Below are 27531 nucleotides of genomic sequence, written 5' to 3'. Positions count from 1 at the left end.
ATAATCATGCATTTTTTTGGCAAAGGTGGTTGAAAATAAGGCTCTTGAAGACCAGAAACAAAATTTAAAATATTTGTCTTATCTCTTTTCCAAAATCATGAAAATTTTATTTGAAATGTTAATTAAAATTATTTATTACAAAAGAATTTACAAAATACTTTTTGACATAATATATAAATTGAATATTCCTTTACTTTAAAGATCTTTTTTAATTTGTACTAACGAAGTAAAAGGAGACAATTATTTCTTTTGAAAGGCAAAAATTAAATCTGCTTATCTTAATAAAAAGCTAAAATTTTCAGATAAAACTGTAGATTCGTTCTGACGTCAGTGCTCAGCAAAGAAATACGATATCTGATTATAATTCTATTCTACAATATAAGTGCCTATCAGTATCTTGTATCTCATTTTGCAAATATTTTTGCAAGGCTAACAGAATAAAACATGGATATTTTAAAAACAATTTTAATTTTTAAGTGGCAACTTTGTCCAATTTAAAGATTTACTACTAAAAATAAAAAAATATCTACCACGTATTTTGATTAATGAAATTATTTTCTAATTTTGTAGTATTTAATCAATTATTTTAGAAAAAATTATGTTTTTTTCAAAGTACAAAAATATTGTTGACAAATATGATAACATCAAAGTGTTGTATGGAATTATGTAGAAAGACATGATAATATGATAATTCTGATATATTGCTATACTACATAAAAGGAATACTAATACGAATGTTTACAAATAAACATACAAATATTTTACAGTACAAAGGGTTCCTAGAAAAGAACGCATAATAATATGTTTCTGAGAATTCCTACAACATATTAGCTAGTCCATTGTATTTGATTATACTTAATTGTCAACAATTCTCAAGGCTTTTATGGAATATTTCAACCCTCCTTAATTTTTTCTCTGTTTACTTCTTTGTGTTTCATCTTGTGTAACTATGTATTAAAATAACAAGACAAGTGCATATGAAGTTAGAATTTGGCTGATAATATATCAACATAACTTCCTTAAAAATCAACAACGATGCTTATTAAAACATCATGCCGATGTAAATATCAGATAAAAAAAATCATGTTATCTTTATCAAATGTTATTTAGACAACATACACTATTATATTAGCAAGTCATCAAAAAGGTACTAATATCAACAGGGATATATTACCTGGAGAATAGAAATCCATAATGATTCCTTCCTTGCCTGCTGTCCCTTCACCTCCAATAATTCTTTCTCCTTCTTGTACATCTTAACTTATTTGTAGTAACACGTAACAAATACTTAACAAAAATTAAAATTATTAATAAAGTTTTATAAAACACGGACAAGGGATGACTTATAAAAAAAAATTATAGCAACTTTTCGACGTTTAAAATTATAATTTTCTGTTGGCGATTGCTTTTTTTATGATTGCGTTATTTACGATGGCGATTTATGAGACATGCCACACTTCTACCTTGACTTAAAAACTACTAAAATATTTAAAAAGAACTTTATCAAGTCGTTTTGGTATGGTATAACATGGTAAAATAATCTACAATATCCAAATCCAATGATATGAACCAAAATAAAACAATGACATTTTAAGACAGCAAAATGTCAAAACTTTCAAAACTTCTTATGTTTAAAACAAATTTAATCTTTACTTATTTAATGTATTTTTTAGCGTTTTAATTATCCAACCCAAATAATTTAACCTAAACATTATGTATGCTTAAATGTTGCGAAACATTTTCTTTAATAAGAGTTTGAATCTAAGCTTTTTAGAATATGCTTTGTATGCTTACAACTAAAATTACTTACCTAATACTAAACAGAATACAAATACTTTGAATAGAACTATGCAGTAGCTTTTTATTAAATGTATGTATAATATTGGCTTGCTTTGTCTCGCCTCTTTCTTGTAAAAGAAACTAGGGGGTTGTTGTTGTAGCTTGATCTATACGCCCAGCTTAGGGCTGGCCTCGTTTGATATAGTTTAAGTCACAGAACTGAAATAAAAAGAATATTAATAATATCATGATAGAAGAACAAGGATGACAACATTAATAGGTTGCGAAGCACCGAAAATCGTGAATAGATTTAAAAAGCAGATAATCAGTGCTTATAAATCAAGAACGTATTTTTATAGCATAACTGAGAGACCAACGGACCAAATAAATTACATGGTTACTCATTGTTATATAGAAAAAAATAATCCGTAGTCTATCTTAAATGGCAGCCGAGAAAATATTATTTTTCGCATACCGTTCCAGACTGACTAACGTGGACAAGACAAAGTAAATTATAGAATAGCTTAGAGTTACGGAGGGAGGGAGAGGACAATGACGCTTAATGACAATGTTGATTAATCCATCTCCGATTGATCTATCCCTGTTTAAGGTAAAACTGCAGCTAGTTGTATAGATTTTTATGGGAAATTTCCTATAAATTTCATGACTAAAGCACAAGTCAAACAAACTAAATATTCTTGCATGTCAAATATCTTGAATTATTAATTATGACTCATCAATGTATCAATTATGTGCGAATTTTTGAGAGAAAAGTAAATAATATTATTTGCAGTTTAAAGTCTTTAAGTAAGGGTAGGGATATTGCACCATGTGGAAAACTATTTCGCTTCTTTTTTCGCACTATAAATATTATAATTCAATAATTATTAAAATTGACATGGGGAGAAGCTAAAGCACTTGCCAAAGAAAGGAATTCATGGAGGAACAAGGTGTCCGCATTCTCTGGACTTCATAGTCAAATAGAGAGACGCGCCTAATGATGAATTGAATTAATGAATTGTATCATTTCCTTTGGTTATTACAATTTCAACATATTGTACATTTGTTAGCAAAGTCAGGGGAAAATTGTCGTCAACTTGTCCAGTATAAGGAAAGGGATTGGGTAAAGTGGGTAGAAGGGGGTAATCGATTTATTAGCCCGCTGCGTGTTTAACTTTATTAGAGAAATAAAATTCTGGTGTAAGATTCAAATAATCATACATTTATTATCCCCATTCATTCCTAAATTAGTTTCTAGATATGTATATTCCAAACATAAGAAAGATTATTCCATTGGCCTATCCCTGTTCTTACATATTGATTGGAATGTAAAGGTAGGTAAATTAAACAATAAAACTATTGCATCATATAAAAAATATTCTGACTCAGCCACTAAACAAACAACTGCTAAATGGACATAATAACAAAAATGCCAAGTATTTCAAAGCTTGGTGTCAATTAAGATAACATAAATAATTCATTCAAATATTTTGCACATTAATATTTAGTAATTATGAAATTATTAAATATCATTACTACTCTACAAATAAGATCATTAGTTGGTCTGTTTGTCTTTCATGTTTTAATATAGGGCCTCATTGTCTTATTATAAACTTAATTATTCAAAAGAAAAACCTCGAACCATTGCCCTTCCATTTCCTTCCCTTTTCAATTATCTCACTAGATAAACCAATAAATTACCATTTCGTAATTTTTATATACTTGATTTGTTAAAAATGTAATTTTCCCATCGGTAGCGTTAAGAAGTGGTGTCTAAACCCCTAAGATTTTAACTTTGGGAAGGTGACTTCCCCACTCCGAATGGTTTCACATCCCATTGATGAATTGCTTTGCACGCTCATGCTTTCAATAATAACATTTTTCCATATAACCTACTAATTCTTTAAAAAATCATGAAACTATGGAACGTATTTAATCATATTTTGCTTTAAATATCAGAAAAATATTTGAAAATTTAGATACTTAAAAAGATTATTTTAGGGTATAATTGTCATTTAAGAAGGAAAACATTATTGTCGCACTTATGTTAAAGAGAGAGAGAGAGAGAGAGAGAGAGAGAGAGAGAGATAAAGAAAGCAAATTCTTGCAATCTTTAATTAAATCATATGACATTTAAATTCTAGTTAAATTTTAGCCTCAGAAAAAAATAAATAATAACGTAGAACATAAACTTCTGAGATAATTTTTAATTTTATTCAAAAAGTGTAATTGTTTTATTTTTAATTATGTAACCAACAGAAATACCCTTACATTGTAGAACACACTTCTGAAAAAAGGTAAAATCCTTCATTCTAACAGGAGAGAACCCCTAAAAAGGCTCCTTTGTGGTCCGACAAAGTTAAGTAAGGGTTAAGAAAACCAGGCAATTATAGGTGATCAACTTACAAAATAAGGGATTTTTCCAAGGGTAAGACACTAGACGATAAAATAAACTACCACTCTTTAAAACATAGGGGTAATTATATTTTATCTATCATTATCCTCTCCTCTCCATACTTAGTTTCTACCCAAAAAAAGTCTAATATTTTTTACCTGCTTGTTCTCAGGTCCTTTTGGCCTGGCACGCGCTGCGTCTACCTTTACAGCTGGACAGCTGGCCAGGTGGGCAGGATGCAGCTGGAAGCCTGGGGTAAGGCAACCATCCAAGGGATCGCGGGGGGATTGTCTCCGAGAGGCACGAGGCAGCACTATGTGCATTCTAGTACCGGCGCGGCAGTTTGAATTCCTGAAAATAATAAAACATTTTTAATAATCAAGTTTTTTAAATATTGTAGAGATAAGGTATCAAAGTTATTCCCTAAAAAGAAAATATTTTTTTTATTGAAATAAAAAAACTCTAATTTAAATATCAACTTTAGAAAATAGAAACTATCTCGCCTCCAAATTTCCCTGTTGACAATTAAAATCATTTAAGTTGAGGAAACAATATTATGTTTGTCAATTATTTTAATTTTTGATCAAGAAAAATTTGGATTCAAACTTAGGATTTATTTTAGATACCCTTTTTTACTTATATTTAAAATAACTTTAATAAAATATCTGCAACTTAAATCATTAAAATACCTAAATTCACTTACTGATCTTTTAATTTAAATTACTTTTGAAATCACTTAGTTATAATTAATCACTTTTGATGCCTTATATAAAATTTATTATTCTAAATCTAGTTGACTTGTCGCTCACCTGAGCGCCACATCAATCAATCAATCAAACAAAACCCAATTCAAATTTTACTTGTGTAGATTCGTAAAACTATGAATATGATACTTTCTTTAATAGATATTAAGCTAATATGCACTTTGTATTGAGCGTGTCAGGCTAAAGTCAACGGATAACTAAACTGAGATTACTGGAAAGAAATTGAACAGAGCTTTCTGCCTTTTAAAAAAATGCTTCAGATTTATATCCGAAGTGTATATCATTGAAAACAGCAAATTTCTGTGTGCTATATTAGCTGAGTGGATGTTCGTGTGTCAGTAAATATCTCAAAAACAACTGAATTGACGTTTCTAAAATTGACAAAAGTTTGTTATGATTATCGGTAGGTTTTAAACTCTTCTGTACGTAATTTTATTATTTTGTTATTAATTGATATTTCAAAATTTAAAAACATTGAAAGTCCACCCCTAATCTCTCTAGGAGGGAGTAAGAAGGACAATAGAGGACAAAAGGAGAAGGGGAAGGACAGTAGAAGAAAAAAGAATGCTACGATATTTTTCAGGGACGGAGCGCAACTCATTAACTAGTTCTGACCGCTCATTAAACTGGTTGTAATGACGAGAAACATTTGGAAGATTCTAGAAAAAAAGATCCCTTTTCTTTTGACCTGTAAGGTATTAAAATAAGTTGATAGTTTTCTAAAATTTATTTTTGTTAATTTTTTTAATACTTTCTACATAACTAGCGGCTATGCCCCTAGAGGCTTGAGATAGAGGGGGAGGGGTCGACAAACCCCCAACACCCATAATTTTCTATTTTAGTTTGAAAAGTGTTGTTTTTCACGGGCGATTTCTCTTCGAAGGATAATGGTGCCCTCACCCAAAATCTTCCCTTGAGAAGCTACATTGTAAAAGAGAACCATATGGGTTGAGTGATCTATGAGAAAGTACAGACAGACCCATCGACATCCTGTTTCTTGATATTTAAATTCTTCAGTTATCTATCAGATTGAAACTAAAAACAAAAAATATTTTTGAAGGGTATATTGTAAAATAAACTTGTAAGTTGTATAATATTCATTTCTACGGGTGTTCGTGTCCTTTTGTTTTCTGTGTGATTAGAGAGTTAACCAAATAAGTTTAACAAAATTTCGCCGCTTTAATACGTTTATCCTTGGTATTTTTATGTATTTAAGATGAGAACACAGTATCAAGCGAGAAAAAATTAAATTGAAACATTATGGAGAACTTTTTTAGCTTTCATCAAACTTTTTTATACTTCTTTTCCTTACATATACGGGAAGAACCTTGGATTACAGGAATAGGTCAACGGAAAAAAACACCCAATATACGTTGCTTGGGCAATGGAGCTTGCATACCCCCTTCCCACAAAACATCATAAAACCAGACTGACCTTATTCTATGAGACTGACATTTCTTATGCCGGAGTTAAAAAATGGTCTAGAATGACAAAAAGACAACATAACCTAGACAGCAAATTTGTCACTTTCCGTCGAACACAGTAATAGTGTCTGACTGATTATGACGTAACAAAAAAAATTAGCCAATGAGAGGCCGTTATTGACCAATGGTAAAATTTATAGTGGCCTCTCATTGGCTAATTTTTTTTGTTACGTCATAATCAGTCAGACACTATTACTGTGTTCCTTTCCGTCTTATTCTCTTTCCTGGGACCCAAAAGAATTTTTGCTGTGCCAATTTTTTCCTGTTTCTAATTTGAAATAACTTTTATGTTAGAGCTGTAACTTGATGAACTTACATAATAGATGAAGTACATTATATTAAGTATGCAGTCAGTCTTACCATGCAGTTATAATAAAGAAGCATAGCCTATGTATAATAAATATCTTTCAATTTTTTGTTGGCGGGTTTAAAATTATAAAATATTCATATCTTCAATGAAATTTTCATTTCCAGTGTTTCATTTACAATACAGTCAAATTATACAATCAAGATCACATTTTTGCAAAACCATTTTCTGTTTTACTGTATACTACTTAATTGTCCTATTTATAAAAAAAATTACAAGGTTGCTATATTTACGCTTTTTTGGACATATGTAATTGTTTAAACTAATTCTAAATACAGAAATGAGTAAGAGGAAATTTATAAATTCCATTTCTAATAGTCATACCTAAACCAAGCCATTTTGAATATATTAGAATACAAAAGAGAAAGATTAATTTCTGTTTGTCGGTCAATTAATTAGTTGCTAGGGATCTCTATGAACTTTGAAACGTTCTACTGACGACTTTTAATAATATATTTAGAGGAGCTTTACTACTATAAAGTAAGTTAATGATTCAAAGAGATATTGATATCCTCAGCAATAAAACAAAATATAGGATAAACTACAAAGTACTAAACTATTGATTATGAAATTAAATTATGTAAGTGGTGGTGGCAAATTTTTCTTGATTGAAATACGCACGATTACGTCGGAAAGTAATGTGCTTTTACTGAAAGTGCCTATCAAGCACTGAAGCCCCCCCCCCTATATTTTGGAAATAATTTCAAAATAATGGGTTGGCATTTTCCCATGCATGCCTAGCCCCTCCGGGTCTGCTTGTACCCAATACACATTCTTTATTGATTCCTGGAGAATAATTCGACAATTGAATAAAGTATTTTAAGGCTACTGCTGGTTTCTTTAACCTATAAATAGACTTATATAAAAGACTTTAATTCTAATAGGCTTAAACAATTTATATTTTAATGAGCGCAATGTTTAAAATATGGTTTAGCTTACGGCTTATAGAAAAGAAAGCGCGCCACATGCACTCAACTCGTGAAGGCCATTTCAAAATAGATTTATTACCCTAGATGGGTTCTCTGATACAATGATCCATCCAACTTAAAAAGGAATTTGTAGCAGACGAAGATTTTTTATATGATTAATTCCAATAATACGAGTGACTAAATAAAAATAACTGCTCTTTCGTTCCAAAGAATAAAAACGTTTTGACCAATAATTTAGCAGGATTGATACACTTCTTATTGGTCTAATTTACTGATTAAGGATCTAGAGTTTCTATATTTATTATTTAAAATATATGTATGTACTTCATATACATATATGAAAATAATTTAAGTCTAATTACACTGATCATAATCAATACATAATGTTTTCCTATTTTTTTTAGAAAATTGTTTCAGCTAAACAGTGATAAGACACCTCATGATAATTATTATGCTTAGACTTTTCTCTTGGGGCCATATCTTAAAGGGAGGTGTTGTAAGCCTAAGGCCTTTCCATGAAAACTATCTAAAAATTGTAAAATTTACTATTACTTGGAGCCTAGAGAATGAAAGAAATTCAAACATCCTGTTACTTTAGTATATTTCTAGCTTATCCTTATGAATTCTAAGTTCATCCTGCTTTAAATAATTTTTAAAAATTACGCAAAGCCTTGTCTTGATTAACCTTGAACGTCATGTTTGTAGAAAAAAATAGTTTCCAAGAATTCTATGTTTTCAGAAAAAAATTAGCTTTTTACAATCATAATTGAAATTCTAAACCTTTTTAAAGTACACATATACACCAGAAAAAAGGGATAAGACAATTGGCGATAAATTAATCTCTCAAAAATATTATTTCTGTCCATACTTATTTTGAGAGGAATAAAGGGGTGTGAATTGCTTTTGTTCTACATTACATCTACTTTTAAAAAAATTATATTTATCTGTTTATGGATAAAATATTAAGATTTGATAAATTGAAACATGTTATTATGATTTACAAATTAAAAAGAAGTATTAAAATGAGTTATTGCTTTTAACTAGCATAAAATTTAGTGGAAAAGAATTTATAAATCCTGTCTTTGAAGTTTATAACAACTTATCCGTTGAATAAATAATCGAATGCTTGTATTTAAATCAAAAGTTATCATATCATATAAATTCAAAGAAAGCACAGATTTGAACATGAGATAAAAATTTTAAAATCTCCTATGTAATCATTTCTAAATGCACTTTGTTTATTCCAGGGCTCGGCAGCAGCGCGTCAGCCGTGTTTAAGCCTTAGTGAAATCGGCTTATTACTATTATAAATTTAAAATTCTGCTGGGTGTTTACACCTGTTCTAAACATAATACATCTTTTCGAGAAATTTTTTTTCTCTTCAAACTAGCGGGTTTAAATTTGAGGCTTACGCGCGGCTGCCGAGCCCTGGTTTATTCTAATTTAAAGTACAGTCCTGCACACACTTGTGATTGTTTGACAAGGGGTACAAGAAATGGATAGATCAATTGTAAGATAAATTAATCTTTCACCAAATTTTTAAATTACTATTTTAGCTTTAGGTAGATAGCTTAAAAATTACAGAATAAGAATTGTATTTTATCATTTTTCTCCTCATATCTATATATATCTTATTATAATAATAAAGATTTTCTACAATTAGGGTAGTTCTGTACGTACGTAGGTGACGTATTGATCTTATTATTGATTAAGGCATGCTAGAATTGTCCAATAAGATTAAAACTTGACATGATAACAGTTAGTCACAATTGAGAAAGCATTGCAACATTATCATATTCATCATATGTTCATTTGCTTGACCTTCTCAAGACAAATAACTCAAATAAAACCATGAATTTTAAAGGATCCAAAATTTGAGTCAATTAGATTTTTTTAAATAGTTGAAAACTGGTATTAGAGCTTCAATTTCTTTCTAGAAGATTCTGATAAAATTGCTGTGTGTTTGCGTGTGTGTTATTAAAAGCTTGCAATATTTGTGAACAACAACTGCAGATTTCCCACATATATGTTTAATATATTATATGTGTTTATATACTTTGCCATGTATTCAATTTCACCTGAACTATTGAAAAAATAAAAGGTAAGGCAGTTATATCTAGTTCAATGTTCCTTTCAGAGGAGAATTCATAAAAAATAAAACTATCATAACAAGCATAAAGTTGATTGAAAATTGATTGGAGTAAATATTATTCTAAGGCTAAATTTATGTCTAAATGTAATAAGTTGTATCCAGTTAAAAATGGATAAAATGTAAAATTGATTTAGATTTTGACTCAAAACGTATTTTATATTTAGGATGATTGAGTTTGTTTATTATGTTGAAAAGACAGAAAACATTTATAATCACAGAAGATAAAACAAGGATGACAATATTCATCAGCAGCAAAGCAAAAATATTCCGATAAATTTTATATATCTTTCTCATATAGCAGCCGAGTAGTTCACACTTCAACCACTTGGAGGAAGGGCGGTCAAAGTTACTTATAAGATAATTGTTTGATGTCAAGGGGAATCTTTTAAAATATTTACAGAAGTCTATCTCATATATTATCCGAGTAAATTAAAATTCCTCCAAATTATTCAATATTCTTCATAAATTCACACGTCTATTTTAAACAGCAGCCGAGAAAAAAACACCTTTTCATTTTAAACGTTCTGACGGAAGGACGAACAATTGGAAATATAGAGTAGCTTTACTACCCAAAAAATATCAGGTTTTAGAATTAAATCAGATTAGAAATTTACCATTCTCCCTTTCCCATTTTATTTTTATCTCCTTATCAACAAGCTAAAACATGGAAAAGCCCAAAAATATACAAAATATTATTGCTTTTTTATACTTTTATTTATCTAATTTAACTGAAAAGTGTAGTTTTACCTTTTGTTGAATACTAACTAACAGAAATTACATCAGAACATAGTATATCATTGTTATAATATCAACTTTCAATGATTTTAAGAATTTAATCTATTAAATGAAAAGATTAATTAATAATAGTTATTTCTTTCATCGTATTATAACCCGCTTTCCGCGGATATAGAATGTACAATTATTAGATTAAAACCAGTTTTTTTTGCCCCGAGGTGCCGAAGGCCCGGGCTAAAAAAATGGTTTTAATCTTATGATTTTACATTTCTATATTCGTAGAAAGCGGTTTATAATACGATGCTAGACATAGTTTTTTCGTATTGATGAGAACCGGTTCCTGTCCACCGGATTCGAATGAATACGAGAAATATTATTATTTTATCAAATTAAGATAACCAACGTTTTCTTAACTTTCAAAAATCCAGATGACTTTGATAATTAACAAGGATGACAACATCCATAAAAGCGAAGCTCTGAAACGGGAGGACAAACGGACATTAACACTTGTATAATGTCAGAACTGAATAATCAAAATGCGAATGTATAAGAGTCAAAGCAAAATTGTAAGTAAACTTGTTGAAAAACTGCTTGATACATGATAATGATTATGGACATACTTACATTTTTAGGACTTGATTATAGAGTTGCTTCGCTTATAATATTGTACTTTGTTGTCCCAGGAATCAGTATACCAAAAATCAGACCAATAGGATAATTAGGTCACATACAAATTTGTTGTTAAAAATGTAAAAAAAATCAACATGTTTAAAATGGACGTACGGACATTTTGGTAATGATTGTAGAGTTGCTACGCTTTCTATTTCGTACCTAACTATTACAGGAATCACCATGCAAAATTTGAAATCAATAGGACAATTCTAACTTGCCTAAATTAACGAAAAAAGCTATTTAAAAAAGTAAAAAAATCAACATGTTTAAAATGGACGTACGGACATTTTGGTAATGATTATAGAGTTGCTACGCTTTCTAAATCGTACCTAACTACTAAAGGAATGACCATGCAAAATTTGAAATCGATAGGACAATTCTAACATGTCTAAATTAACGAAAAAAGCTATCCGTGACGGACGGACGGACGTACGGACGGACGGACCGACCCTAATTATAGAAAAGCTTCGCTTTTAAAAAGTACAAAAAAAAGAGAAAGATAATGAAGGGGAATTCCAAATAAAGTCTTTTTTTCGGTCAAGAAAATTCACGTGTTTTTTTAAATATTAGAAATTAGAAAATTTTAAGATAAACACAAATGTGTATTAAAAACCTACCCATAACGAAGATATAATAAGAAATTACTTTTCTCTGATAAAAGTTTCAGCAACCTCCTGAGGACTGCAAAAAAATATCACAGAACTTGTGCAATAATGAAAATTGCAACTTTATAATCTTGGCAATTTATAACCAAAAAAATCCACAAGACACTGCAATTAGAAAAATGTATTTTTTTAACTTTGTGACTGAAAATGAAACAAAATGGTCCTCAATATTGCAAGCAACTAAAAACTAAAACATGTTACATTTTCAGCCTAAAAACCATCATCTCTTTATACAGCTCATTTTATGCCCTTCTTTTTCTTGCTCTAATTTTCCCTTTTTTCAACCATATCTCCTTCTTATTCCCTCTCTCCTTTCTCCTTTTTGTTAAGAGAGTATTCTGTAAAATCAAGTATGTTATCTTCAAATCAAAATTGCCCTTACCTCCCCCTCCCCCTTTCTCCGACTGCTTCCCCAACCTTCTTTAATTCTAATTCCCCTTTGGCAATTTTTAAATTCCCCCTTCCCTTTCCCCCCCAACCCCTCTGACCACTAGAAAAATAGTGTTTTTGTAATATGTATCAAAAGTTTGAAATGGCAATTTAAAAAATTTGTTCAGTTATCTAGGAATAGGACAGTGGACGAAACTAACCTTCCATTAGTTCTCAAATGTGAAATTTACAGCATTTGGTTGCTGATATGCATTGAACTAAGACCAGACAAGGTTGTAATTCAATTTACTTCTAAAAGTTATAGAAAATACTTAACCATAGAATGAAATATAATTTAATTTAGTCGTAATTGTCCCTTCCCTGTCTGGGTATTCAAACATTGAAAAGATAACTTATAAATTCAAATAACCAAATATTCTATTATTTTTAATTTCTCTCTCTCTCTCTCTCTTTATAAGTTATTACCAAATGTAACAAAAACGCTAATACTATTTATTGGCCATTCAAGTATTAAATTCAGTATTGAAAGTGCTTTAAAACCTCTATTTCTTCTTTTAAACATAAATTAGGATAATTTTTAATAACTTTTTACTGTTTTGTAGAAACTTTATAAATATAAAGAGCCTAAAGAATTAAATAAACTAGAGTGGTTTTTCTTCAAAGGCAGCGAGAAGATAATAAATTAGATAGCTTGTAAATGTACACAAATTATAAAAAATACCGTTTCATCAACACACACCCACTAGACTAAATTAAGATCTTTAATTAGTATCAGTTTAAACAAAGGTTTTAAAAAAAGAAGTTTAAAAGTACAAATTGATATGCAATTTTATTAATTATACAACTGTAAAAAAATAAGGGTGGGTAATTAAAAATATTTATTTTAAGAATCCAATTTCCTTATTATTTTTGGCTATAACAGGCAGAAATTTGCATAATTCTTCTCATTGGTGGGGGAGACTTTTTATTTTTCTAAGTTTCCTATCCTTTAATCCCTGTGAAGAATTAAAAGCAGAGAAACTTGGAAGTTGAACAATTTTTCCATAACTTGTTTTTACATTTTAGACCTGCTTTATTTGGAGTGATTAGTGGCATATCAAAATCAGGAATTCAGGATATGTAAGTGAAAATTTAGATATTTATCGCATCATATTATAGACAGCGTTCCGCGGATATTAAAATGAAAATTGTAAGATTAAAATCAGTTTTATTAGCTCCGAGGGGCCAAAGACATGTGGTAACAGAACTGGTATTATTTTTTATTTTAATATTTGTAGAAAATTGTCTGTTATACGATTCTATACATGATTTTTCAGTATATTTGAGAACCGGTTATAATTCATCGGATATTATCTTTCTTAAATATTAAGATACACATTTAAATTTTTGTTGTTGTTTAAAAACAAATATTTTCCCTTTTTCTGTCCCTGTATCCCTGCACAAAATAGACCATTCTTAACACAAATATAGATAGATAGATAAATAAATGAAAGCATATATTTATCCACAATTGTAATTTTGTATGTGTATTTAATAAACTTTCTATACACATATGAATTGAAAAGTTTATGTTGCTGCAAATTTTGAAGAAAAAAAAAACGTTTTTAAAGCATTTTTTTGTAGCTTAGCTTAGACAATGATAAGATATTTGAAGAAAAAAACTATAATGCTTTGTAACTGGAAAGGTAAGTATATCCATATTTCTTGAAATTTAAGCAATTTTACATTTGTAAACTTAAAAGCATAGATTTCACAAAAAGTTGTTGTTCGTTTGTTCTGAAATTGGCTTTAAAAATGTTATAAACCTTATTAAGAGAACTTTTTTTTCATTAAAATTTCCTTAAAATCATAAAACTTAGTTTTTTTAGTTTTATAATTTTAAGGAAATCTTCAGAAAAAAAGTAAAATCAAACTTGTTTCACAATTGCATATCAATGATTGAAAATGGTCTAATTTAATTCGGATAATTATTTAAATAAGTTATTACGTCATGGAATATACATTTTACCGTGTTTTCAGTAGCGCAGCTACTCTAAAACTAGGGTCTGTTCGTAAGTCCCTCTTTCTTAGTAAGTTACGGAAATTCATTTTGTCTTTCTTATTCATTGATGGAATCATTAAATCTCCTTTCCATGTTAACAATTTTCCAGACATATTAACCGTGAGGTTGTATTCGACACCATGGAAACTGTCCCAATTTTGTATAACTTTTGCGGAACATGTTCCAGTTACGTCATATACGTTTCGGGAAAGAGAAAGGGAAGGGGGAAAGAAAAAAAGGGAAGGGGGGAAGAAAAAAGAGATGGGAGAAAAGGGGGTTTTCCCCATCTCTTTTGAAGAGATTTTCTTCCCCCCTTCCCTTTCTCTTTCCCGAAACGTATATGACGTAACTGGAACATGTTCCACAAAAGTTATACAAAATTGGGACAGTTTCCATGGTGCGATAATTATGGATGTAATCGTCCTTTGCAGACTAAACTTTGTACAAGATCATATTACAAATATAAATCATGTATATTTGCGAAAGATTATGTTGATAAAAAGGACAATAATGGCCATAAGTAGCGCAGTATTAACAGTATTTAGATTTTTTAAAACAAAATCCTAACAACTTCATTTTTTTATTTTTTAAAACACTCATCAAAAATTACTGGTATAGTCCCTTTCGTGGCAACGCCCCTTAAGGGGCGATTCAGCGTATCTTTAAAATGGCTTTTAATAGGTTATTTTAGGTTAGGTAAGGTTATATTGGGTTAGGTGATTGCCCCGCAGGTTTAGGCAATTGGCCCGCAGGGTTAGAGCCCCCTGCAGGGCCTATAAATTGGAGAAAAGCTACTGTGAAAATACGAAGAATCGCTCCTTAAGAGGCATTGCCACGAAAGGGACTATACCAAAAATTACTATTTATATCAATTATTGAACAAAGAAAGTTCTAGAATTTTTATGAAAAATGGTCGAACCAAAAATGTACTCTTTAACCCCAGGCGACAATTAAGTTAGCAGCAATCAATGCACTTGTCTAAGTAGAGAAATTAGTTTAATCAGGGATACAGGGAGAGAACAAAGTGAAATACCCCCCCCCCCCCCTCCCCTCCTAATAATATGTAAAATTCTACCTATGACAGATAAGGGGAAATAAGGTTGTAGATTAATTGAACCGATAGTTTCCTCTCATTCCCTGAATTTTATTGGTCCGGTCCATTAAGTAAAACAATTTCAATTCAAGCTTTATTTGCAATTTAATGATAATTTTTTGGAACCAGAAATAAAACTATTTTGCCTTTAAATTTTCCACAGGATTAATTTATATCATTTTTGAATATTGATAAAATTCCTAAATGTAGAAAATAAATCATGATTTTGCATAATAAGATAAAAAATATTCTATTTTTAATGAATATTTAATTTTATAATTACCATAGCAAAATAATTAAACAAAAATTTTAGAAAAAATATTTACCAAATATTTGGTTAAATTTGCAACTAAATCAAGTGCAAATGTTGGATCATGTAAATAAGACACAGTATTTCTTCCTACAATTCTTTACTTTTGATCGATGACAGCAAAGACTGCACAACAGGAGTAATATACAAAGCAAAACATCTTGGATAAAAAAAAAATCATTATTGCACATGTAAAACGCGGAAAAGAAGATTTATTTTAAATTATTATTTATTAAGTCTTGACTATTTATAGATTTATAGTCATGTAAAATTAATTGCAAAATTTTGCAAATGTCGGCTAAAACAAGTCTTTTAAGTTATTTTAAATTCAATTGGGTTTGGACTGCTACTTCTTCACTTGATCCCAACTATTTTTGCAATAAAATTTGCAGATGCCATATAAATGCAATATGTTTGTGGATTTACTTTTATATCTCTTTAATTTAATCTTAACAAAACAACAATAGTTTTCATGTGGCTACTCTAACATTTGTGTTTGCCGTCTGTCTGTCCCCCAATGCTTGAACTTTTCTTATTTGTTGACATATTTTAAAAATCAAAACATATATTTAGATTTGAACCAAAAATATCATACTGGGCGTTTTTTTGCAATGCCTGCCGAAGTTTAACGAAGATTTTTCAATTGCTAGCTTTTATTGTTGCGCTACTAATTAGTATAATCGTTCTTGTCACTTCTTCAAAAATTTAATTTATAAGGAAGATAATATTGATTTTGTTTTGATTATATTATCATTAGGTAAAACTTCTAAAGTAGTTCAGAAATAATGTAATAAAACATATAATAACTTCATTTCCATATCAAAATGTCTTAATAACTTTCAAGTTTTAATAAAAAATATTAAGGCATTTAATTGAAGAATATAATTAGATAAAAAAAACAAGTTAGACTTACTTTCTGTTGAATAAAGAATTATCAGGAAAGCCACACTCTGGCTCACAGGATACTGAATAACACTACAAGTTTGTGTATGTACTCTCTATATAAATCTACCCTTGTGTAGGATTAATAGTACAGCAGATATTAGGATACTTTATACACAAGTATAAAGTTGGCAAATAACTTGCTTGCTAGTTTGTTCTCCCTGCTTTCTGTAAAGTAGAGCAAAGCGATCCGATGCTTTTAAAAAACTAAACTGTCTTTCTAAAAGTGCTAGAGGAATATATCCTACTCTCTCTCTCTCTCTCTCTCTCTCTCTCTCTCTCTCTCTCTCTCTCTCTCTCTCTCTCTCTCTCTCTCTCTCTCTCTCTCTCTCTCTCTCTCTCTCTCTCTCTCTCTCTCTCTCTCTCTCTCTCTCTCTCTCTCTCTCTAATTTTCTCCCCCTCTCGTCTCTCGCATGCACTCTTTTTCTCTTAGTTTTAGAGAAAAATTAAGAGAGAAAAATATCACCTTGCAGTTTTATAAAGAGAGAGGGTCACAGGGTGAGGGGTTAATAAGGAATTTTGCGAGGGGTGCAACATTTTCCTTTACATGAATATAACATTGATTTTTAACATTACAAGGACAATAGTATACATAAGTGGCGCATATCTTAATGGAAATGTAAAAGGGAATGCAAATAGAATTCAAACGATTGGTGTTTGTTATATTTATTGTCCTTTTAATATAAGGTTATAAAATTACTTATACAGCAGCAGCGCAACTTAAAATGAGGGGAATCTTAATCAACAAGTAAAAAAACAACGGAAAAGTATAAAAATGTATGTCATGATTTACATTTTAGTTAAAACAAGAATAGTTTTCATGAAAACTGATGCCCTTTTAAATGAAAAAAAAGATAAACCACACACATACGAACAGTTAGACATACATTTGGAGGACCATCAATTTAGAAATAACGCGAGAAATCATTAAAAATTAATTGGTGGAAGAAATTAATAGACGCCTTTTTTTCAAAAAGGCATAAAAATGAAAGAAAAACAACAGAGTAAATCTATGAGTAATAAGGCAGGAATAAAAGGGGTAGGTCGTTTAATGGAAATTACTTTTTATTTCTAATCAAAGAGTATAAAATTAAAAGCATTTTTGAAGCTTGAAAATATTTGGTGAGAAAACAATTTACCTACAATTTGCATATCCCTGTATCCCTGAGAGTCAGTCGTCCAGGCATATGTCATAAAATGGTGAAATTAGAGTTTGTTGCAACATTACAACATTTATAGGGATTCAGGAAAGGCCAATGAAAAATACAATTCTTAAACTATAGATAGAATAATATTCGAGGGATATTTACTATATTTTCATTTACACTTTAGTTCTTATTATGTGTCAAACTTAATTTTTTTACGTTTGAACATTACTTTCAATAATATCTAACTTAGTTTTATTATGTGTTTGATTTGAAAATTGAAATAGGAGCTAAAATAAGAACTATTGACCTACTTATTTCTTACTTTAATGTTACTCATAAGTAACCATCAATAAGTATAACACCAAAGAAGCAAAAAATGTTTTACAGATATACAAAAAGGAATGGGTTTTCCATCAACTATGGGAGATTTTCAGAAAAGAAAAATTTTTTCATCTATTTAGTAGCGGACCTAATCAATAAGTGTTTGTGTCTGTGTGTCCTTTGGTAAACTCATGGAATTCGGTACTCTTGGATATGATTGGCGTTGTTTTAAGATTTACTGCCATAGCAGTTACTTTAGAGGAATAGCTATTCTTGTCTTGTGTTTTGTAAATTAGGCTATGCTATTCTATATCCTTGTTATCATTAATTCATAAATTAAAGATTCTATTTAAAGTAAACCAAACATTCATTCAACATTTAAATTCTATGAATATGCAACTTTGCTTTATTTTGCAGAAGAGAGAGATAAGGAGCCAGAGCAAAAGAGAGAGAGAGGGAGAAAAATAAATGAAGAGCGAGGAGAGAGAGAGAGAGAGAGATGTGGAGAGAGAAGGGGGAAAAGAGAAAAAGGAAAAGAGAGAGAAAGTGAGAAAGGATTATGCAGTTTGTTGAAATATTGTCTCTATTTGACGTAGATTCATTTGAATAAGAAAATATGAAGGATTCATTCTTTCATCTAGAAAATACATTTGTACAAACATATTTTTCTTAATACATACCTTAGCATATATTATATTTGTTTAACAGGAATAAAAGTTTTCTAAAATATTAAAATCCTTGAAATTTTAACTAAACAAAAGGAAAGAAAAGCACATTAGACTTTAAAAATCGCATGATCTTCGAGGTGCCTTACTACTAGTACTTAGTGATGTTGAATTTTATAGCTGATATAAATGACATAAAACTGTAGTTATGCCAATGGTATGCAATTATGCATTTTGAAATTGTTAAAGCACATTTTGTCAAAAAACCGTAATCTTTATTTTGCTAATTGTAGCATTCATACAACAAAATTTAACCATCAAATGACAACTAAATAAAAAATTATTATCCTAAAGAGTGTCTCATAAATTTAAAAAAGGAATTATACATCTATATAAACAAATTATATTTAGAAGAACAACAAAGTAAGTTTGAGAGTAACTCTTCAACAAAAGATATACACCTATAACATCACTTTACACTAATCTTTTGATTATACAAATATAGTTGTACATCTAATCAATTATGCCATACATATTTACATGTAACAAGGACAGGTTCATAAGTAGTGCAGTAATTAAAAGCTACATACTATCATTTTTAGAGTTAAGAAAAAAGCCGTAAATTGATGCTTTAAGTTTCACAGGATAAATGATTCATTGATAGACTTTTTTTTCTTTTTCTTTAGGTAGTGATGGGGGATCAAAGTAATGTAAACTTTCTACACTTCCAAAAATAAAAATGGAAAACCTTATAACATTACTGACAAATACAAACAATTATAGAGTAGCTTCGCTAAAAAAAACCTATCGTCTGGGAATAAGCCAAATACGTTTTTCTACTTTTCCTATTCAGTATTCTTATAAAATTGCAAAACAAAGATATTTAATAAAAAATCAATTGATTAGAGAAGCGAAGATTCTTAACAACATAGTTGTGACGGCGTTGCTACAAAAGACCTACTCTACAAAAGACCTACCCCTACAAAAGGCCTACTCGTCGGTTCTACAAACGACCAACGCCTACAAAAGACTTACTCTACAAAAGACCAACGCCTACAAAAAACCTACTCTACAAAAAATCGTAATGCTAGAAGGTCATGGCCACAGAGCTCGGCCCCTGGCCTGCCTAGCCGCGGGCGCTCGGCCCCCTTGCCTATAACCTAACCTAATTAACTTATATGTAATAATGTATGAATGTTTATCGTACATTAACTTAATTATATTTTAGAATTTCGTTGATTTACAAAAAGTGGTTGGTAGATTTTGTTCAAATTTTAATGTTTTTTTTACAATATTTAAGTAAGGTTAGGTTAGGTTATAGGCAAGGGGGCCGAGCGCCCGCGGCTAGGCAGGACAGGGGGCCGAGCGCTGCGGCCATGTATTGATTATGTATTCCTTTATTAATAAATTTGATGTTTATATAACAATATATATTCGTAGGTCTTTTGTAGAGTAGGTCTTATGTAGGGGTAGGTATTTTGTAGAGTAGGTCTTATGTAGGGGTAGGTCTTTTGTAGAGTAGACCTTTTGTAGGGGTAGGTCTTTTGTAGAGTAGGTCTTTTGTAGCAACGCCGTTGTGACCATATGTCTACTCGCTACACTGTCAAAGTAAGATAACTATAAAGATGCACACAAACAGCTTGTTTTAGGTTTTAAAAACATAAATTCATTAATTTAATGGGACACTCAATATAAATAAAAGTGATTTATTGACAATATCTGCCAAATATATTATTTTCCCCTTTACCTTTTCAAAAAAATAACACCTAAACATTTTAAAATGAAAATTTAACTTTGTACTCTACCAATAGCCAACAATCAGCTCACGTTATTTTTTATGTGATTTTGTAAAAACACTATGCACAAAAAAAGTATGACCTATAAGTCTGTAGCCCATCAATATGATATTAATATTATATATTGTCAACCATATTAACATAACAAAAGAATATTACAAACTTTTTGTACCTAGCAGAATTTATCAATATATAACTGCTCAGGGATCTAAAGGGATAAGACAATTGCCGAAAAATTGATGTACATCCCTAAGAATGATAAACAAAATTATCCCTTTTGTAGATTACAATTAGTGGTTGAAACGTTTAAACACTCGATTTAATGAAACAACTAATCAAAATTCAATAAAAGTCTCCAAAGTTGTTAGGCCAACGAATAAGAAAACTTTGGGGACAAGAGTAATAAACAGTTCATTGTCCCCCCTCTCTCTGATAACTTATACTGTACACATATTTATATTTTGTCGAAAAAGTGGATTCCATCTTTGATTGGAAAAGGTACATCTATAATACAAAGTAGAACGATGTCTGTCTGTCCGTCTGTCTGTCCGTCTGTCTGTCCGTCTGAAGCTTAAGATCTCAGTAACCGCTGAATCGATTGGGCTCTACTTTTCAGGGATTATACCTACTGGTCCTGTGATGGTTTTAAGCTATTTTCCTTGGGGGTGGGACACCCCCAACTCCGCAAAAAACTAAAAAAAAACCACCCCCCATTTTTTTTTTTTTTTTTTGTAGGAGATATCCTTGGTCCTTTTTTTGCAAGAGATTTCCTTGGTCCTTCTTATTTTTTTTTTACGAATTTCACCTTAACTTTTTTTTATCATCTCTTGGGGCAAAGCCCCTAGAGGCTAGGGGCGAAGCCGCTAGTATTTCATAAAGCAGACAAAATATTCTTGAAAACGATTGCCTGACCACTCTAGCAACGCATGTAATTACTTGATTAATTTGTACGGTGAATTATTTTCAAAATTTAATTAATAATCACATTATTAAAGAGTATCAAATCAAATAAAAACAATTAAAATATTTGAAAACCTTTCAACTTTTTGCCACACGACTTTGATACTGTAAAGAAACAAAGAACTTTAAAGATGCTGAGTTGATTTGAGCATACTTTATTATTAAAAACTAAATGAAGTGGATTTGAGATGGTTTTGTGCTAATTTTACATACCATTTAAGTTTAAACCTTAGATGCTATGGTTATTGGTTAAAGCAAAACTTCTTTTAAAATTTAAAAAAAACTGTCAAACTGTAGCTAGGCCTAAAAATTTATTTCTTTATCTTGTTTATTAGATCAAACTAATTAACTACCTTCAGGGGAGTAAAATAAGTATCTTCGCCAATGATGTGTCTACTAGATATTTTAAATATTAACTATTCTAAACCCTAAACGTATCGTATTTCGAGTAAATTTGGAAGGGAATTTAGACATATGAAAATATTGAAATTGGGGAATATTTATATACGTGTGCAAGAATTCTATTTCAAAAATAGGATATTAATTCCCCTCTCACTTCGTTCAAAAATACATCCCTATTTCTATTTTTCTAAATATTCAAATTTCTTAATATTTATATACGAAGTACTTGGTAAATAAATAGAAGATTTTGAAAAATAATAAATTTTTACGTTTTATATTTCTATTTCGAAATAAATCACGCAATCTTAAATTAAGTATGTTCGTTAAACAATTCCGAAATAAAATTTACTAGATATATTAGACTTTTAGGTTCTTTCTATGAAATTAATGTGATGACATAATTTCCTTACTCCAAAAAGTCTACCTGTTAAGAATACGACATTTTAGACGTCTTACTTTTTTCATTGCTTTTTTTACAGGGTAAAATAAAAATTCTTCCTAATATTAAAAAAGGATAATTTTGCATTACGTAAAAAAAGTATATAACGATAATGAAATATATTAAAGTTAACTTATAATAGTTTGTAATTGTATTTGTAACAATATATTTATAGATTCCCTGTTATTTGATATCATCCGTTTCCGGTGTATGCTGTTATATCAGGGATAAATATATACACAAAAATTCCTCCAACAAATTTTTATTATTTACCGTGGTCAAAACATATTAAAAAATCTTATTTTAAAAAATGTAAATATAACGAAATAAATTATATTGAAGTTTCTAATTACCCATGTACATTTCTACCTCGTGCACCTCGTGCACACACACACAGTTCTTCAGTCCTTATTTGAATTTCAGAGTGTATTGACACGTCATACTACGCGTTAGTTAGATACAAAGAAAAGTGAAAAATAATAAAAAATTAATATTCAATGTGAAAACTTCAAATGGAATTATATTAATACAATAAAATAAAGTGATAAATATTATTTGCATAGTTATAAAAAAAAAGAAGAAAGAAACAAAGTCTTAGTCAAGTGTCAACACAAGAAGATCTAATTCTGTACTGTCGTCCGAAAAAAATTATTGTAGTCTATTGTTTTGAGTGAATGTCATAAGAGTACATACACGTCAAAATAATAGGCTATGTTTTCTATTTCGGAAGGCAGTACACATAATCATTTACTGTATATTAAGGTAAGGATTTTGTAATAATTTGTAAATATAAAGTGATAAGTCTGTTCGTTATAACTTAATTATTCTTATTTTGCCTTTTGGTAATTTCAATTTTAAACGCACAGATTTTATACTGTGAATAATTCGGCAAGCTCCATACTTTGTTTTTAATTATGTTTATTTTTTATTTTTTTATATCGTTCCAAAATTACAAAGTATCGGGTGTGTTTTATCGATAAGTCTTACCTAAAAATATTGAATCCCTGTGTTCGAAAAGAATTTCCGTGCATTTTTTTACGTCGTTCAGAACGGCTCGGCTCCACATTAGGTTAAAGTGAGTTTTTACAGTAATAATATGATTTAACGGTCTATTTCCTTAAATTAAACTTAAAAACCATATGTTACCAAATATACACACATCCGCAGCCGTATTTCTAGATTCGGCTCCGCGTTTTTTTTGCGTTGAAACTCGGTTTTAAATGTACGCTCATATTAAACCTGATTATCAAGCTGTTTTTAAACAAATTTACTTACAATTTTGCTTAGACTCTTATATATTCGCATTCTGATAATTCAGTTCTGACATTAATGTCCGTATTTTTTTTACATTTTAACAACAAATTTTTATGTGACCTAATTATCCGATTGGTCTGATTTTTGGTTTACTGATGTTTGAATGTACAATAATATAAGCGAAGCGGCAAGTACGCATTTTTTATTTTTTTCCATCACCCTTTAATTGAAATTCAAATTTATTTTTGGATATTTAGTATTTACTTTCATTTGATGTCCAACTTATTTACTCTAGAACCTCGAGCAAGAGACCATCCACGCATAAAGACACAAGACAAGTATGATTTGAGTAATGTTTTTGGCTTCGCTACTTATTGATTATTCATCCTTGTTAAATTAAATAACAATACTGCCAAAAAAAAAATATATCAATAAACAGTTTTTTGGGTTTTATTACAACATTTATTTTATAATGGTAATGATACAGATATTTAAAAAACACAAAATTATTTCATTAAATTATTTGTTTTACTTTACTTCTACTTTATTTCTTTCCAACATAATTAATATGATAAACATATTTACAAGAATTATTTCACTTTTCCAGTTCCTTGGTTGCTGTCTTCTTGGTAACTTTTACCTGCCTATCCCAAAATGCTTGGGACTTCTTGGGGACTAGCTTGTTCATCTTCAAGAACATGATGGCGTGGATGGTTTCTTTCTCTAGGTTATACCGCCTCGATGAGTAAACTAATTTGAGGTGTGAGAAAATTCTCTCACACCTCGCATTAGAAACAGGTAAGTTGTTGAAGTTGGTCATCAAACTGACAAGTCCAGGTGGATAACATATCTTCTCTGCAACATGTTCATACCTGGCAGTAAGCATCCTGTGGGTTGCGGTCATTGCTCCTTGTTTGTACAGTTTCTGGCGTTCTTCAACATCGAAATCCTTGGACTTAGATTTTTTGACTTTCGCAATTTCCTCCTTTATCTTAGCGACTTCACGTTGGTAACCGTATGTCAAGGCATGCAACTTGGATTCTTCTATGTTACTCCAATCCTTCAGCCCAGCTTTCAGGTGTTTCTTCATGACGTCCAGGGGATCCTTCTGTTTGTCACGTTGTTCTTTCTTTTTCTTCTTGGCTGCTGCTTGAGCCTGAATTTCTTTGAACTCTTGTTGTTTGTTCCAAAACATCTTTTGGATGGGTGTCATCATGCCTGTAATACATAAATATAATTAATAAAAATGATAATTGAATTATTTAACTAATGTTATTATTATTATCTATTTTAATTAATATTGTATATCTTTACCTGTGGGAGGTGCAGTTTCTGGAGATTCGTACTCGTCAGCTTCGGAATCCTCATTGTCGGCATCCGCATTAGCTCTACGCAGGTCGGCCTCTTCATCTGCCTTTTCTTCAGGACTTAGGTTGGCTCTCAGTGAGATTCGGTGTAGCCGTTCACCCAACAACCTACAATTTTTGGGTGCTTGTTGTAAAATTGTTTTTGCTTCATCCTGTGTCACCGTATAGCTTTGTGTGCCACTCGCAATCATTTCCAAATGACTGCGTGACAGGGGGTGTAGGTAGAGACAGACTTGCCATCCTGCATTAGTACGGACAATCTTGTTAACTCTCAGGTGAAGGAACTTGAATACACGTCTAGCGAATAAGTTGCCAGGCATACTTGTCCGTAGGGTAAAGAACACCGTATCCAGCATGGTGAACATCTGGACGATTGTGGCCTCATGGGCTTGTGCAGGAATTGTCAGCATGGTATCCACACACTCCAACACTTCCAGGACTTCTCTGAGGGCAAGAACCTGGTCAGGTGTTGGCCACAGATTGTCAAACTTCTTGTTGACTAAAATAAAAATTAAAAATTAAAAATTAATTCTATTGATATATACAGTTCTAATTTTTAATTAAGGGAACGAGAGAAGAAATAATTTATTTAGTTTAAATTTTAATAAACTTCTATTTGTTACCTTTCTCTTTTGTTTAATTAAGGGACAGAGAGAAATTTAAATTGGTAATTTTGTTAGTTTTAAATTGTTGTTAAAATTATAATTAACTTTTTTGGGTTTACCTTTCTGATCCTGCACGGATTTTTTCACCTTCTGAAGTAGTGGTTTGTTGTCAAACAACTCTAAGAACCGCTTTATCATGTTCATTCTGGAGCTCCATCTCGTCTCCACGTATCTGGTAAGCATACGTTGTCCACTCTCTACCAAAATGCGACGCAGCTTCTTGTTATTCATAATTTTACTGACCAGCTTTGCCAGGTTAATTATGGTTCTGTTGTACCCCTTCCCTTTCTAAAAAAATATAATATTTGTTAATTTTCACGTTTTTGTATAATTTATTATTTAACTTTTTAAGTTACTGTATAAGTTATTTAGTTGGTTCTATTAATCATTTAATTAATTTACTTACAACTTTGGCAGCCTGCTTCAACGCCAACTCCACTTGGTGGTTGAGGCAAACACCTCCCACTATAAGTCCACATTTCTGCTCATCACATTTCATTGTTCTTTGGATGTTCTCTTCTATTAGTTTCCCGAAATTTGTGATTGCTGAAAAGAAATAATTTAATAAATTAATATAATTTAGTTAAATGCATTTCGTGAAACTACCCCTGTAAATCATTAAATGTAATTCATTGAATTTTTTGGGAATGAATTTAATTTAACTTTACTTACCCTCTCTTTGTTGTGGATCTTTGATGGCGATGGACCTGTAGAAAATCGCACTTGATATGCCGCCATCGCCGCCATCGCCTTGTCTTGTTCCTGCCAGGGTTTCTTCATCTCCATCCTGACCCTCACCTTCGGCTTCTACAACACCATCCTCAACCTCATCTAAATCTTCTATAAACAAATCCAACGGGATTTCATCTTCACTATCAGCCTCAGGTGTGTCTTCCTTATCACTATCATCATCACTGACTCCCTCATGGTTCATGAAACTTGTATACTCTGTGGGGGTTTTCCCGTGCTCTTCATTGAGTATCTTGACGGACTAAAGAATGAAAAATAAATTAATGATTTACTTTCTAATGGTATTGTTTTATAATATTAATTCTCGTATTCATTCAAATATTCATCTAAAAAAACTGGTTTTATCTTACAATTGTACATTTTACATCCGCGGAAAGCCATTTAAAATACGATGCGAGAAAAAACTATTAAATAGTTATGATTTTATAATTATAATTTATAATTTTTCATTACCTTTACACAGTTGGCAGCCGAGTCGGATGTGGAGCTGAGAAGTTGATAATGCTCAAGCCCAAACGTTTTCAACAGTTCTTCGAAATATTCGTAGATGCTGCGGCCGGAAGCATCGGGTTTAGGCATCTAAACATAAGTAATTAATCAAATTATCATTTAGGTATTTGTGGTCATTCTAAATTTCTAAGAATTAATTTTAAACTTATACCTGTTCACAGGCGAGCAACAATTCTTTGGGACCGTCTGCATCGGTATAGTTTGCAGTTACTGAAAAATTAGTAATTCTTTTATATTATTCATTCATAATAGTTTACTTTACTTTATTTAATTCAGGTTATGTAGCTGCTGCAGTTGTAATTGCATTAATAAATAATAATAGTTTATTTATTTTATTTAGGTTACCTGCAATGAAGTCGGTGTGGTGAACATTGCCGAAGTCGAAGGAAAGGTGCACACCTGCGGAAACAAAGATAATATTGATTATTTAAAATAATTAAATATTAACATTTTTTCCGCAGGTGTGCACCTTTCCTTCGATTTCGGCAATGTACACACCCGCGGAAGTGAAGATAATTTAAATTAATTATTTGTTA

At 30.6% G+C, this 27531-nt stretch overlaps 2 protein-coding genes across 8 annotated transcripts in view; both read right to left on the bottom strand.

The window, feature by feature from the left end:
* LOC145313532 (solute carrier family 41 member 1-like) overlaps positions 1–27531 on the bottom strand; it is a 61254-nt gene that overhangs the window by 16565 nt on the left and 17158 nt on the right. Inside the window, exons 1-4 of one of the 7 annotated variants that reach the window (XM_080152973.1) lie at positions 16690–16930; positions 4333–4525; positions 1811–1998; positions 1175–1287 (exon numbers count right to left, since the gene is read on the bottom strand). In XM_080152973.1, coding sequence (XP_080009099.1) covers positions 1175–1255 — 81 coding nt within the window. In that variant the 5' untranslated portion in view covers positions 1256–1287; positions 1811–1998; positions 4333–4525; positions 16690–16930. Of the gene's footprint in view, positions 1–1174; positions 1288–1810; positions 1999–4332; positions 4526–4983; positions 5144–10617; positions 10697–11894; positions 12181–16689; positions 16931–27531 lie in introns of those variants that run through there. The other 6 variants (XM_080152978.1, XM_080152975.1, XM_080152977.1 and 3 more) reach the window with 6 other exon arrangements.
* On the bottom strand, positions 23367–26913 carry LOC145313531 (uncharacterized). The gene is made up of 5 exons (XM_080152971.1): positions 26408–26913; positions 26142–26281; positions 25795–26023; positions 25018–25569; positions 23367–24921 (listed from the first exon to the last, which is right to left on the bottom strand). Exons 1-5 carry the CDS (start codon positions 26667–26669, stop codon positions 24299–24301), a joined length of 1806 nt encoding a protein of 601 aa, XP_080009097.1. The 5' UTR covers positions 26670–26913; the 3' UTR covers positions 23367–24298.

This window comes from Acartia tonsa, chromosome 3 (assembly GCF_053477335.1).
Source record: "Acartia tonsa isolate MP-2025a chromosome 3, ASM5347733v1, whole genome shotgun sequence".
NCBI lineage: Eukaryota > Metazoa > Arthropoda > Copepoda > Calanoida > Acartiidae > Acartia > Acartia tonsa.
The sequence above is the reverse complement of the archived record's forward strand: the minus strand, read 5'-3'. Positions and strand labels throughout refer to the sequence as shown.